The sequence below is a fragment of the Pinus tabuliformis genome, chromosome X (genome assembly GCF_031772625.1).
Source record: "Pinus tabuliformis cultivar Carrire ecotype Pingquan chromosome X, CPIR1, whole genome shotgun sequence".
Lineage (NCBI taxonomy): Eukaryota > Viridiplantae > Streptophyta > Pinopsida > Pinales > Pinaceae > Pinus > Pinus tabuliformis.
The window spans coordinates 683,466,858-683,482,075 of NC_142308.1; the positions used below are offsets into that span (position 1 = coordinate 683,466,858).

The window sequence follows — 15,218 nt, forward strand, 5'->3', positions numbered from 1 at the left end:
AATGTGAATATCACCACTTCCTTTTCTAACCTGTACAAGATTGGAAACCCATTTGGAATGTCTCACTGGAAATATGATTTTGGCTTTTAAAAGTTTATTCAACTTGTTTTTAATCTGAGTTTCCAAATTCGTTTGTATCTTCCTATGTTTTTGTTGAATGGGTTTAACATCTGGTACCATTGGGATAATGTGTTGAATGATGGGGGCATCATAAGTTTTCAGATCTTGATAATTCCAAGCAAAGATATATTTATATTTCTTTAATAGACAAATAAATGCATTTCTTTCCTCAGATGAGAGACCAAGACCTAAGTTAATATTATAGGATTTATATCATGTCCTATGTTAACTAATTCAAATCTCAAAGTTGAACTTTGAAGTTTGCAGTTGTTGACCATTTTAAATGTCTTTAGGATCATAAACATCCTCCAGCTTAACTACAGGTTTTGGCAGAGCATTTTTTTCTTTGATTTATTCAATTGAGAATCATGTTCATCCTCATCAATTACTTGGTCAAGATAGGATTCTTCGAATGTTAAAAAATATAGGATATCCCCATCATCATTGATTACTCGCCAATTGGTAACATTATCGGGAATGGATGGGCGAAAAATCAACTCTATATAAATTCTGTCTGGACTAAAATCTTTAGGTGGGATTAATTTAGATACAACATTGGCCAAAAGATCAGCATTGACGTTATGTATTCTTGGTATTGGAGAAATATTGAATGCTACAAAATGTGAAGTAAGATTTTGAATTAAGGATTGATAATGTCTAAGGTGATTTAAAACACAATGGATATTGTTTCTGACTTGTTTTATAACGATTTCAAAATCACCAAAGATTTGAAGATATTCAACGCCAAGATTTATTTCTTTATACAATCCTTGCACTAATGCTTCATACTCTGCAATATTATTAGTACATTCAAATTCTAGCCTACATGCTAGCATAGTTTTTTCACCAGTGGGGCTTATTAATATAAATCCAGCTCATGCATCTTGGATTAGTTGGAATCCTCTCTGGTTGTAGGAAATTTAGGATTTTAGAAAACTTATGTATGAGCCCACTGATCTTTCTTTTAGACCGACATGAAGAATGGCATTCTTACTTTCGTAGTTGAGTGTGATGTATGCCAGCGAAGGGGAAATGATCAAGCTATTGGGAACCCTACAACCTTTTCCACTCCCTAGTTTCATCTGGACATATGTCTCCATGGATTTCATTACAGGTCTCCCAAATCCATGCAACAAATCAGTGATCATGGCAGTTGTCGACGAACTTTTCAAATATTCTCATTTTTTCAATCTACCACTCCCATTTACCCCAAAATTGGTAGCTCAAGTTTTCATGAACCAAATTTTCAAACTGGATTGCATGCCAACTTCCATTGTGTCTGATCGAGACCCAAATTTCAACAAAAAATTTTGGTAGGAACGTTTCAAGCTACAGGGCACACAACTCCAACTGAGTACAACTTATCATCCCCAAACCAATGGTCAAACAAAAGCAATCAAAAAATGTTTGGAGACCTATCTGTGATGCTTCATTTTAGACAAGTAACATTAATGAGTACAATGGTTAACTTTAGCTGAATGGTGGTATAATACTAGCTATCATGAAGCCAACAAGATGATGCCATATGAGGTAGTGTATGGACAACTCCCGCCTTCACAATCTTCTTATATCCCTGGATCTTCCACAGTATAGGAAATTGATCAGATCCTGCAGAACGTGTCACCATGATCGCTCATCTCAAATATAATCTACTTCAAGATCAGAATATAATGAAGCAACAATCCTATGAACATCATTCAGAGCGGTCATTGCAAGTAGGTGACCAGGTTTTCTTGCGACTCCAACCTTATAAGCAGCCCTCTCAAAAATAAAAGGGCTACCAGAAACTACCACCAAAATTCTATGGGATTTATCAGGTGCTTCAACGTATAGGAGTAGTTGCTTGCAAACAGGCCTTGCCAACTAATTCAAAAATCCAAAACTCTTCCGTGTATCTTGCCTCAAGAAAGTTGTGGGGAACAATTGCAAGGTCCAAACAAGTATTCCATAATTGGATGAGGAAAGTTCACTTTGGCTCAGACCTGAACAGGTTCTCGATACTCGTGAAATACATCTTTGTGGTCGCATGATCAGGAAGTCCTCATTAAGTGGAAAGACACATCTCCAGAAGATGCGACATGGGAACGAACCACTATTCTTCAGTAGTTTCCACAGCTTCAGCCTTGAGGACAAGGTGCTTTTAATGGGGCAGGGTATGTTAGGGTCCAACCCTAACCCCTTTATTTATGTAATAATCCCAAGGGGCCTTGTCAAAGTTATCGTTAGTTAGTTAGTTGACAAATAAAGCTTGTAAGCGGTTATCCGCATTAATAATAATTATAAGTGGTTGACTCACATTATAGAAAAGGGACCAAAATTGTTATAAATGGGCCATAGTTAATTAATAAAGTGGCTAACCCGTATTATGGAAGGGACCACTAGTAATTAGGATTTTGGATGTCATAAAGTTATAAATAGTCTTAGATAGCAAGGGAAGAATCATCAAGTTTTATTGTAATCGAGCTCTGCTCTATTGGAGGTTTCCCCCTCAAAGAGGCAAGAGAACATTATATTTTTCTTTTGAATCATAAAATATATTTTCATCTTGTCTCAATTAATGTGATATTTTTGTGTTTCGAGCTATACTGTTTCATATTTCCTCCATTATGTTTTTCTCGCAGGTCTGGCACATAACAGAGGAAGTAGTAACAAAGATTAAATGTGTAGTATTATGATTTTAGGTGCCAAAAAGGCCCAAATACCATCGTTCTAGGATACATATAATTAATTGATGTCTTCTCTATGTTTCCTTCACATATATTTGTTCTATCATCCAAATATTTTGACTGTAATGAACGAAAACTACCATTATTCGGTAACGAAAATATTATAAAAATAGAACTCAAATATTGATTGTAGTGAATGAAAATTCACAGATTCTCGTTATTCTAAACTTCATAAATTCTACATATCATTTCAGCTTCCTCAAACACTCTCAACTTGGAGATTTACTTTCTAGACTTCATCTCTTTTGCAAGCATAATTGTCGATTGTTATACGTCCCTTCAATCTCCCCTTCCTGGTTGAGTACACTACAAATACAAGCCTCTATTTTTTAAACTCTTGTGTTACCCAATTTGAGTTGCAAAAGAGGGAGACATGCATACTTTCTTAAGCTTTCTATTGCACAAGTCCATATATGATGTTATATGCAAGATTTTGTTGCTGAAACTTTAGAGGAGATGAAGGAAGCACAAGGAGCCTTGTTTTCTTTCATTTGTAGAGAAAGATTCCTGGTCCTAGTTATATTTCTAACTCCAAGAGAGCTAAATAGGGAACGTTTCATGAATGCAACCTCTCCATCTTAGTTGTTTGCATATTGATAATTGGCATTGCCAACACTTATTATAGTTAATATAATCACACAAATATGAAAATTAACATTTTCTTCACCGAATTCAAAATTATTGTTTAGATGGATAAGCTATAAAATGAAAATTCCAAAATATTGTCTAAAATATAAAACATATATAAATTACATGAGTAGGATAAACATAATCCTATATCAATACCCAGCCATGTCTTGAAATCTTGACTATGTTCTGAATGATAATATAGCATTCGATTTTTCCATGTTTACCAATTTTAAGCAGGGGCTTCTCACACAAGCTTGCTCGTCCATTGGCCTTGCTGCGTCTCTTCGATTGCCTTCAACTATCTTCCTTTACATGAACCCAACGTGAACCCATACACGAACCTACCTGGATATTTCTCGCTGTGTCGAACTTTCACACGGCTTCCCTCGCCTTTTAACGGTCTGGCGTCCCTTCTATCCTTTGGCGAAATTTTGGCGAACTTCAAGGCAAAGATAAATTGAAAACAACTACTACACAACAGACATTTACTCAAGCACACAAGTACTCAAATGCAGAATGAACACCAACACTCTTTTCATATTATTTTAGAAAATGGAATTGGTTACAATGTATCCCTTCCAAAGATCGACTGTGTTTGCATTTATCGGACTTTTAGCTTCTCATAGGAGAGAGAGCGTTACCGAAGGCTTCCTGGAAAAACACAGACTCTGTCTCAGAATATACAGACTCAAGACATATATAGACTCAAGACTTTAAACTCTACAAGGTCCGGCCACTTTAGATTCTTACCAATGCCGAGCACACTGATACACAGGCTTCTCAGATCTCTATGACTCTAAGACTCTCAAACTTTGAATGCCCTGAATGAGCCTTACCCCTTTCTTTTATAGAAAAAGGAGGGTACAAGCATTCAGTGATTGGGCCGACAAACTTTTGTACCAATATTCTGTCAGTCATGGAGATGTGGCTCAAAGCACACCAAAATTTGGAGAAGTGCTCCGAGTCTCGTGACTGAAGAATCTTTGTACATAAATACACTGTGGATGATTTATCAAATCCCACGGAAATTATTCTGACCAGATATTTACATAGTGGATGCTTTTGTACAGAAAAGCCCGCGAGAAAACTGGTCGGGAACCTCACCGGAGAGACAGCGCACCGCCCCTCCTCTAGTCCTTGTGACTAGACATCGTGTTTACAAAGTGGAGGCTTTAAGGACAAGCCCACGAGAACCCTTTTTTAAAAAACAGTGATTTCGGGAAACCGAAACTTTTTGTACAAATTTTCATCCCATGCTTTGGTAAATATTCTTCTAACAATCATGGGTTTATTTAAAACAATTTGATGCTTGATCTTGGTCAAAACAAGCCACTCATAGTGTCTAGTCATATATTCTCTTAAGGTTTCATTATCTGAAATCTGTAGCATTTCTTTAACATTGTTGTAGGGAGAGTGAAAACAGTCGGGGATGTTATGCTCAAAACAAATGTCGCATTTAAATCGACTGTAGGATTCACGGTATACCGGGTCAAAAGCAGTTTTATTGACTCCATAATCTGTCCACCAAGTTTGTAGCCAATCGCACTATTGGTTCCTTTGCATGATTCCAGTTGTTCCAAATTTTAATTTGATATAGTGGGTTTCATCCTTTCCATCAATATTTAGAAAACCCCACCAAAGTTTTTTATAGCCTGCAAGATCATAGATTGTATCGGGGAAAATAAGCTTAGGATCACCTCCAGGCCATAAGGCTGCATCATGTGTCTTCATGGGCCAGAAGATATTTCGAGTGCGATTTATGCTGAAATATCTGTTATAGTTTCCTCTTTGATTTCCTCCATGAGACCAAATCATAGTGATGTCATGGAAATCGCTTTTAAGGGCATCTTCTGCCAAGAGTGCATCTGTTCTGCTTTTTGTGTAGCCCATATCATGGATCCATCTGCTGCCTTTAGGGTACACTCTTCATTCTGGTAGTAGGTGAAAAATATCAGTATGTGCTTGCAGGTTTGCATCTAATACTTTAGTATTTCTTAATTTCCAGGTTGGTTTCCAATTTTCTTTATATTCGGACCAACTCTTGTTTTCTGGGATTGTTCTCAGAATTCCCTGTTTTTGACTTTGATCCCATTCTGTAACAATTAGCAGCACATGTTCTTGTTGCTGGATGTATTCCCTGCTAAGGAAATCTGGTAAACAATTTTCTACTCCTTTGATGTGCTCAACTTCAAAATCGTAGTTAGCAAAGAGGGTCTGCCATCTGGAAAACTTAGCTTCTCCATGCTTTTTAATATCTTTGGTTAATGCCTTTTTCAAAGCCGAGGCGTCGGTTCTTAGTAGAAACTTCTTGTTTACTAGATGAAATTCGAACTTATCTATACAATTCCACGCAGCTTTGACTTCTTTTTCTATGGTGGAATAATTTTGTACCGCAGGGTTCCAAGTCCCTGAGGTGAACTGAACAATCTGTTCAATCCCATCCTTTCTTTGCTTAAGGATGCCTCCCCATCCAATATCGTTGGCATCTAACTCAACAATTTTAAAAGCATTATCATCAGCTACATACAGAATAGGGAGTGTTTTTACCTTGGCCTTAATTTGCTGGACAACCCTTGTGTGTGCTTCGGACCATTAGAGTGTACCCTAAAGACAGCTAATGGATCCATGATATGGTCTACACAAAAAGCAGAACAGATGCACTCTTGGCAGAAGATGCTCTTAAAAGCAATTTCCATGACATCACTATGATTTGGTCTCATGGAGGAAATCAAAGAGGAAACTATAACAGATATTTCAGCATAAATCGCACTCGAAATATCTTCTGGCCCATGAAGACATACGCAATTATGGTGAAGAGAAGTCACATACAAAATCCACACCGCCATATTATGAATACCAGGGGTCTTTACCATGGTATTGTCCCATAGTATTTGGAAGCGACAACGGATATTTGATCCCATCAAATAATACTTACAACATAACCAAGGTATTTACCTAAGATATTGGCTAAGCAAAAAGATATATAAGGAGATGGAGATCAAAGTGTTATAAGTGCAAATTATGGGTTATTAATGTATAATCTGATTTGAAATAGGGGTGCACCAAGGAGCATGGAAGAGGCTCATATCTAATAGATCTAAAAGAATAGTAATGAATATGCTTGCTTGACCTTTTTTGTGATTATAGATAACAATGATAGATGTGTGTGATAATAATGCTCTGACGTGGATATGTGAAAGTGAAGTATGCACAATATGTGTTGTGGTTGTAGCAAAGGTTTGAGTCATTGATTTTAGATCTATACGTTGATGCACATATGAAAGTTCGCGTCCATACTTGGATCATTTTCTAAGTAGTTTTGTATATATTCTGTGAAAGTTCAGAATCTGTACGCGGGTGTTAAGAATGGTAAGCACATACGTACACAGATGTTCTCTGTAAAATTCCTGTATACATGCTAGGGTTTTCCAATATGGGTTGTTGATGATGTTTGATCAGTTCTATTATGTTTGCTACTGTCTATCGATGATGTCTCACTCATAATAATATGTGATTGAAAATACTGGTTGGGTTGATTTGGTTATGGAATGGAATGTTGATTAGTGATGATGCCACTATGTATGATTTGTATATTATTCAGTAATCCATGATGGATTCAATATGTGATTCAATGTGACAGTAATTTAGATTCAGGTGTCAGTTATTTGAGATCTGTACGCAGGTCTTCTTCAAGGGAAGTGCGTACATATGCGGGTATGATTCAGAAGAATATTGTATACATTCAGACATATGTTTAATCAGGGTTTGGAGTGACAACATTTGATTTCGGTGAAGAACAATATATGGTCTGGTATATTTATTAGTGGTTGTGCATTGATGTGATGTGATTGGTATTCTCTTGCTAAGATTTATTGATTGATTTGATGATTGAGATGATTTGATTCAGTGACTGGTTTCAAAGTTGTTATTTTATTTTATATTAATGATGGAAGTGGGTCTAGTCTAAAAATATGATGAAATGTGGCCTATACGTTTGATGTTTTGACCCAGTTGGATCCAGTATGAAATATTGTGAAACTTGGTCCACAAAGGTGTTGAGGGTTGGAGCCTTCAGTGGGGAAGTCGAAGCTTCCTTCTAGTAGTAGTTGAAGAATTTGTACATGGGGTAGGAGATCCCTTCCGTTAGGAGCCGGTAAATGAGATCAGGGGTTGGATCTCCCTTCCAGTGGATGCTAGAGAATGAGAGAAGGTTGTAGCCTTCTGTAGGTCGGTGCTTGTGTACTGGTATGATTTTGCGCGAATACAAGATTATAATATGTTTTCCTTTATAATAAAAGAAGAAGATAAAGACGAAGACAATGGTGGTTTTCTCCCACATTGGGTTTCCACCTAAAATCATGATGTTCTTGTGTGTTGATATGTTTCTTGTGCGTTCTTTACGGCTCATGGTTTCTTCTTAATGAATTAATAATGAAGTAATAATTATCCCGTTAAGTACGAATAGTTAATGAACTAATTGATAAATTATTTATTTGGATATACATTGTTTGTGTTCTTCAAAGTCATGTACATACGTTGGTTTCTTTAAGGGCAGTGACGTACAAAAATCAGAATAAGAAATAAAAAGTTGAAATTAGTTTAAAATAATGATTCAACCCCCCCCCCCCCCAAGTATTTTTCCTAACAATTTGTATCAGAGCAGGTCCCTCAGTACAAGCTTGATCGTTTAAAATGAGATTTGTCAAGATGTGTAGTCAAGGAGGAGTATTTTGTATCAAACCACCTTTATCTAATCGAACTAACTTTTTCTTTTGGAAAGTGAGAATCAAGGCATTTTTGTAGGCACTTGGAGCAGATGTATGGGCAATTGTTGAAGGTGGATATCAATATCCAGCCTCTATTCCCATAGATATTGCAAGGAAGAAACAATATGAAACCAATGCAAAGGTTGTAAATGCCATCTTGGGAAGTTTGGCCGAGTCTGGATTTGTGAAGTTCATGTAGCTGAACACCGCAAAGGCAATGTGGGATAATCTTATCCAAAGTTATGAAGGTGATGCCAAGGTAAAAAGTGTTAAACTTAAAACATTTAGAATTCAGTATGAGACACTTAAAATGCGATAAGATGAAAGCGTCATAACTTTTTTCCTTAGAGTGGACGAGATTGTTAACTCAAATGGAAATCTTGGAGATGAAATAAAAGATGTGATTGTTGTTGAAAATATTTTGAGATCACTAACTCTAAAGTTAGATTCCAAAGTCTCTGCTATTAAAGAAATGCAGTATTTGAAGAGTCTCACTATCGAACAACTCCATGGGATCCTAACAACCTTTGAAATGAGAAAAGGGGGTCCATCAGATATGAGAGAAGAAGCTTTCAAAGCCACATATAAAGGGAAGGAGAAGGAATCACCCAAATATGCAAGCTACATATCATATGAGGAAGAAGCAAACTTCGTGAGGAAATTTCAATAGGAACCCTATACTTGATTGTAGCCAATGCTAGCGAGCAAAAAACCTAAAGGATTGAGATAACTTGTTGGTGTAGCAGACTCGTCAAGCCTATCATGGAATGACGGGAAGTGTATTGATGAAAATACCCAGAAGGAGACAAATCACTTGCACCCAAAAAAAACTTAGAATTCAAAGCATGCATACTCATATCAACTTGCAATAATGTTGGATCACACATATTATGCTCTATAATATTATTTGAACACCCACTATCATCCAAGAGAAGGTCTTAGACATGGCAGGGAGGTGAATGTAAGAGCATATCATGAGGAGGCTACAGATTAATGAAATGAACATGACATTCATAATGACCGAAGAATGATATACCGATATGATTTTGGGATTGGAATTTCTCTTCTTCAACAGGGTATATTAATGTTTCAAAAGTGTAATAATCTGAATATTTTGGTTTGATATCTGACAATGCATGGATCAGAGGAGTTCCAAGATCATTCTGAACAGAAAGATTATCCAAAACTAGAGTTTACAAACTATGAGAAGGGTGTTCAACAATTAGATCGAAGCCTTGAAAATTAGGGTCTTCTTGAGGAAGTAAAACATCATCCAATGTATTTGGGCACTCATCACTTCTTATATCAACACGAAATTGGATGTTAGGCTAATGACTATCCAATGTTTCAACTTAAGTGAGGATTTTTAGGTCATTTGACTACTTATCAAGATTGCAATATGATTGATCATCATTTTGACATGGAAGATTATGAAAGAGGAATGAAATATGGAAAGAGTCTTCACTCTTATGTTCCTCTACTTGTGAAATATGGCCACCTTATACCTGATTACCATGTGAACCAACAAATTGAGAATGAAAAGTAGTTGTAGCAATTTTTGATGGAGCGGATGTATAATATGAATCAAGGTACAAATGGAGATGCATTTTCATTACCATGGAATTGTTGCAAACTGTTACACTCACTCATTTCAAATCAATTTGCTTCCACACATCCCATATGTGTTTCCACCACTCTTGCATCCCAGAAATTGTTTAAGATTTAGTTCTTAACAAAGAATTATTGTTAGTGACATGCAAAGTACACTCTTAACAATTTTGCAGACATTTTTGATATTTTCTATTTGGTAACCTGCTCATTGCAACACATTTTCTCCTATTTACAACAAGCTCATACCTTAAAACGTGTGTGTATATATATATACTTCCTAAGGCTGTTAAAATATTACGCTCTAGCAAACAACCACACAGGAACAAATCTGAGTTAAACGTTACAAATTCAATAAATTTCACGCTTTAACAACATCTGTACAATACTCAATTTCTTATGTACGCTAACTCCCAGACCAGTGTGTCAGGCTTGTTAGAGGTTGATGGTTTAGGACCTTCTTGGGATTGGTGTAATGGATGTTCTTGGCAAAATTTTGAAAACGGAGGAATTCGAGATCTGTATCAAGGGTTTGGCATGTCTATGGTTACTTCTTGCACAAAATCAATTGTATGTTGCCAAACTTATAGTTATGCACAACACGTAATTAGGAAATGTGGCCATGAAAGAGCATTAATTTAATATTATAATTTAACTTGAGCAATAATTTTTTTTGCATATGAGTCAGACATCACATCTATTTTGTTCATAATGTGATTGAGAGTATGATGTATTGTAATCAACATAAGTAAATGTTTCAACTTATCTTAAGCATTAAAAAGTCACTTAGGTTGTCCAAATTTAACAAATACTTTGAGTAAATTTGGTCCATAACGGTAAAAATATGATTAACGATTGGATGCAAGTAACTTAAACAAACAAACTCAAGATATACACAAACAAAATCAAGCCATCTGGACAGTACATATGAGTCATATCTTCGTTGGGATTTCAAGATCAGCGTGGATAGGTTCACATCCGTTGTTGCTTCAAAAGTTGCTCTAGTTCATAAACAAATGAACTCAAGATGTGCAAACAAAATCAGGCCAGTTGGCCAGTACATAGAGTCATATCTTCAGTAAGGGCTCCAGAGCAACTTGGATACGCTCCCATCCATTGTTGGGATTCAAAAGTTGCTTTGGTTCAAAAATGCTTAGAGGAGCAATGGGAAGCATGTCAAACTGAGGCACCTTAGGAATATTAGGCAAAGGCCAGCTTTTTGTCTCTCAGCGTTCATGAACAACCGAATCAACTTCGTATAAAGTATGGGTCATGTCACCTACAAGTGACATGACCCATTAATGTGAAAAGAGGGATGGGACTCGGGATAAAGAAAAAAAATCATGAAAATATATGATGTGACCATTCTCAATCTTATGGCCATGTTGATAATTCAAGCTCACAGTTACTTAGAGGTCAGAGCCATGGCAAACGTTGGAAGGGAGGGAATTCTATCTAGTAAGTGATTGACTCAATCTGCAATGTGCATATATTATTGTGATACTTCACGGGCATATTTTACTAATTTTGTTTTACTTCCTCATGACATTGACATAATGAATTTTCCCTTTGCAAATTTGAGTGAACTGAGTTTACTGATTTTAGATGGAACTCTTCTCCCATGTTCCTTTCATTGCTATTCTCTGTTGAAGAGTTTGTGCTTTGTTTCCTTGGGGTATGGAGTAATTTTATCAACCATGCAAATCTTTCACTATACCTCAGCGCGATTTATTTCCTTGGAGAGCTTTTATTTGGCATGCAAATGTTTGTCGAAGTCTAATGTAATTATGGGATTAAAAATCATTGTTCACCTAATTGTAAACTCTTAGCATATGACAACTTGAGCGTGTTTGTTGAATATTCCAAAATTTTGTATTTTATATGAGCACTAATTCGAGTTGTTGAAAAACCTGTATATACACATTTTAGTTTCCAAGAAAGAAACAGTGATATCTTTATTCGAAGAAGAAAAGGTGATATATAATGCAAGAACACAAACCCAGTGTATTACATCACAAAACTTAGAATTAAATCAATTCATAAGCTTGGGGTTGAATAGAACATCACCAAAAAAAAAATATACATCACAACGAAATAATAGAGTGTATATCGAAATAATCCTTGTAGAGCCATAAACACTATAAACCAACCATGTGACAATGTCTACATACAATATCATCCAAACAAGGTTTAGAGAAACCAGTGTTTGTGAGGTAGAAATGAGATTGCAACATCATGTCAAGAATTTCGAAACTTTGAATTTTTGAATATAAAAATGAAACAACATACAGATAATATGTGAGAGATTATAAATATAACAGTTATAGATTACATTTTAACATGAGATGAGAGGAAGTACATGATTTTTTGGTCTCCCCTCCTGGCAGTATTGCATTTCAGAGTCGAGTAAGGATTTAAAATATGATATCCTTATTGCCATAAAAAAAAATAACAAATTTGTAGGCCTTCTATGTATGGGATCCCACTGCAGAACCAGGGATAAAAATAGGCACACTGAACTCTTTTGCTTCTTCATCGGCTTTAATCACCCTATAACCAGGCCAAGTTACGCGCCCATCTAGAAATGCACCAGGCCCAGAATTCCTGTATTCCCCAAAGTATAAGCTTTCTAATGCAAATTCTCCCGACCATTCCAACCAGCCAGCGGGATGAATGAGGTCGCCTAAAAACGATTGCATGTAAACTGTTCGAGAGTATAATTTCCAAGGCCTCCCGAGGTATGTTGAAGTGAATGCCATCCAGGGAGGGAGATCACTTGTTGCTGTAACTATACAATTATGTATTGAGATGCCGGTATTTTGATAAGGATGATTCCTTCCTTGGGCAGTGATTACATTCATTTGATTGGGCATACCTTGTCGAGCATAAATGTTACACTCCTGTAAAACCACGGCCGCATTGCCAAAAATGAAGTCTACTGTTCCAAACACGTCACATTCTCTGTAAAACTGCCTAAGAGAATGAACATAAAGTGTGTCTTGGTAACCAATAATACTGCATCGATAAATCGCTGCAAAATCGGCCCCCACCCGTAGAGCCACAGCTTGATGCTTGTCAGGCCCTGCACTGTTCATAAAGGTCATGTCACGTGCAACAAATCCTGCACCGGATACAGCTGCAATGCAGCCATTCACTGGTCAGTCATTGTTAATTGGCCTTAGCTCCATACACACACGTCATGAAACAATGTTGAAAATCCAATTAACCAATTCACTGGTCAGCCTTAGCTCCATACACACATGTCATGAAACAATGTTGAAAATCCAATTAACCAGGCACAGAGAAAGAGAAAGAGAAAGGGTATTTCAATTAACCAGGTACAGAGAAAGAGAAAGGGTATTTCAAGAAATTGGATTGAACAATCAAACAAACAAAAATAATGCAGACAGAAAGGTTTGGAATAGTACCAAAGGTAGCGGAACTGAAAGTAGTAGAACCCTCCTTCACATTTTTGCTGGAGACAACAACAGTCTTTCCCTTGCCATCGCCAACAAACATTATGTTGGTTTTTCGTTTAGAAATTTTGACAGTTTCAAGGTACAGTCCAGCTTTGACATAGATTATGTATTTTCTACTTCTTAAATGCTTGGGTGCCTCCTTGACAGCGTCGGTTATTGTTACATAATTGCCACTGCCATCCTGCGCTACGACAGCATCAGGGTTTAAGTGTGCAGGGGAAAGCTGTAGGAGTAAACGATCAGTTGCCGATAACCACATAGGGAATTCCTTCATGTCATATCGATCCAACAACCCATAATGGTGATAGAATTCCTGATCCAGACCAGCGTTATTCCCCTCATCTTTCTTGAAACCAGCGTTATTCTTCTTTGGCAACATCCGTCGAGGGTTTTGGGGAGCTGCTGCAGACTTATTCGTCTGTTCACCAGGTAAAGCTTTATTTTCCAAGCCGGCGTTGCTGAAAAGGGTTTGGAAGAGGGAGAGGGAATTGCTGATCAATTGAGAGAACTTTCTGGATTCTTTTAGTATGTCATTGGTGGATTGAAGAGTCGCATTGCCGCCTCCAATCAAGTCCTGGAAACCCTCGAGGCATGTTTCCTGGTTTGTCAGAGCGGCACTGAGCCAAGTTTTGACATCGGCAATGAAGAGCAATGACGGTCTCTTACCAGACAAATCGGACATGTGGAGCAGCGTGGCATTCAGATGATCTAGTGTATCGTGGAGCAGCTCCACGCAATCCTGCTGGGCAATGTTAGATATTTTATTATTGAATTAGTTTCAAGTGACGGACAAGCTTGGAGCAGACTCTTTACATTATTGTAGGGTTTCTCTTAATCTAGCATTGGCGTGATGGCCATGATGATTTGATAGCTTTGTAAACTACAAAGGATTTCTTTTCTACTGAATAATTTAATTTGGCTCCTTGAAAATTTGAGCTGAAAAAAGAAATAGGAGCTTCGATTTTCTTTTCATTTGGTTGTGTTAAGGCTATTGCATATGATAATTCAGAGGCAAAAGTATATAAAATAAATTGATCAGAAAAAATTGGGAGTTGATAGAGAAGGGGCATCAACTACAACTTGTTTGATTTCTTTAAAACATATCAAGGGGCAGCAGCAATCAAAATATCAATAATCTGAAAAACCTTTGAATTTGCGGGTAATCTTATTAAAACATAATTTAATTCTCCTAAGACCTTAACTTTGGTTCTATCTAATTGCACAATTTGCACAACAAATTTTTTAGGTGTTATGTTTAGTTTGAGAGAAACTGAATATGGCATTATATTTGAGGAAGCAGCTGAGTCTATTAGTAAATTGTGAACATTTTTATTGAAAAAATCAGAGATTAATAAAAAAGTAGGAGTATCATCTCGACGCTTTCCTTTTCCTAATGAGGCTTTTGCAGTTTGAAAAGGTGATGTAAGGAAAACATTTAATTCTTTGAGGAAAAAATTTTGTTGTTGCTTAAGTTTACTTACCTCATGGATATGGAATTGAAGTCGAACACCCGTGAAGTCATTCGATCGAAGGTCAATGATGTAAACCTGTCACCGAATGCGAAGTACTTTCCATTGAGACTTCCAAGCTCTAAGGTACTGGAAGGGAGTTTCTAGATCATCTTCTCGGATAATTAACTGAAGTTGACGGGAAGTGCTTCGTCGAAGGAGGGCCATAATGAATCCCACACCATCGACACGAAACAAAGGATGTAGTAGAGTGAACAAGTACGATTCAAGAATGTAGCATAAAATCAGACAGTGTATATGCGGAAAAGAACTGTCGATAGGACTTCTCTTGAACATATTGGTGACACGACTTCAGAGTTTGGCAACATTTGACTCAGCATGGGATCAAAGGTCATGATGACAGAATGGCATGATCAGATG

The 15,218-nt window shown here is 36.9% G+C and overlaps 1 protein-coding gene across 1 annotated transcript; it reads right to left on the minus strand.

Moving 5' to 3' along the window:
- Positions 1-12,297: 12,297 nt before the first annotated feature.
- On the minus strand, positions 12,298-14,035 carry LOC149141826 (pectinesterase-like). The gene is made up of 2 exons (XM_089449220.1): positions 13,279-14,035; positions 12,298-12,986 (listed from the first exon to the last, which is right to left on the minus strand). The coding sequence occupies exons 1-2, from the start codon at positions 14,009-14,011 to the stop codon at positions 12,319-12,321; spliced, it is 1,401 nt and encodes a 466-aa protein (XP_089305346.1). The 5' UTR covers positions 14,012-14,035; the 3' UTR covers positions 12,298-12,318.
- Between the last annotated feature and the right edge of the window lie 1,183 nt (positions 14,036-15,218).

Excerpts from the sequence above, each read along its gene's own strand:
- LOC149141826 (XM_089449220.1), bottom strand. The coding sequence starts at position 14,011 with ATGTCCGATTTGTCTGGTAAGAGACCGTCATTGCTCTTCATTGCCGAT. Across the intron at positions 12,987-13,278 it reads TTTCAGTTCCGCTACCTTTG|CTGTATCCGGTGCAGGATTT; the intron begins GTACTATTCCAA and ends GCTGCATTGCAG.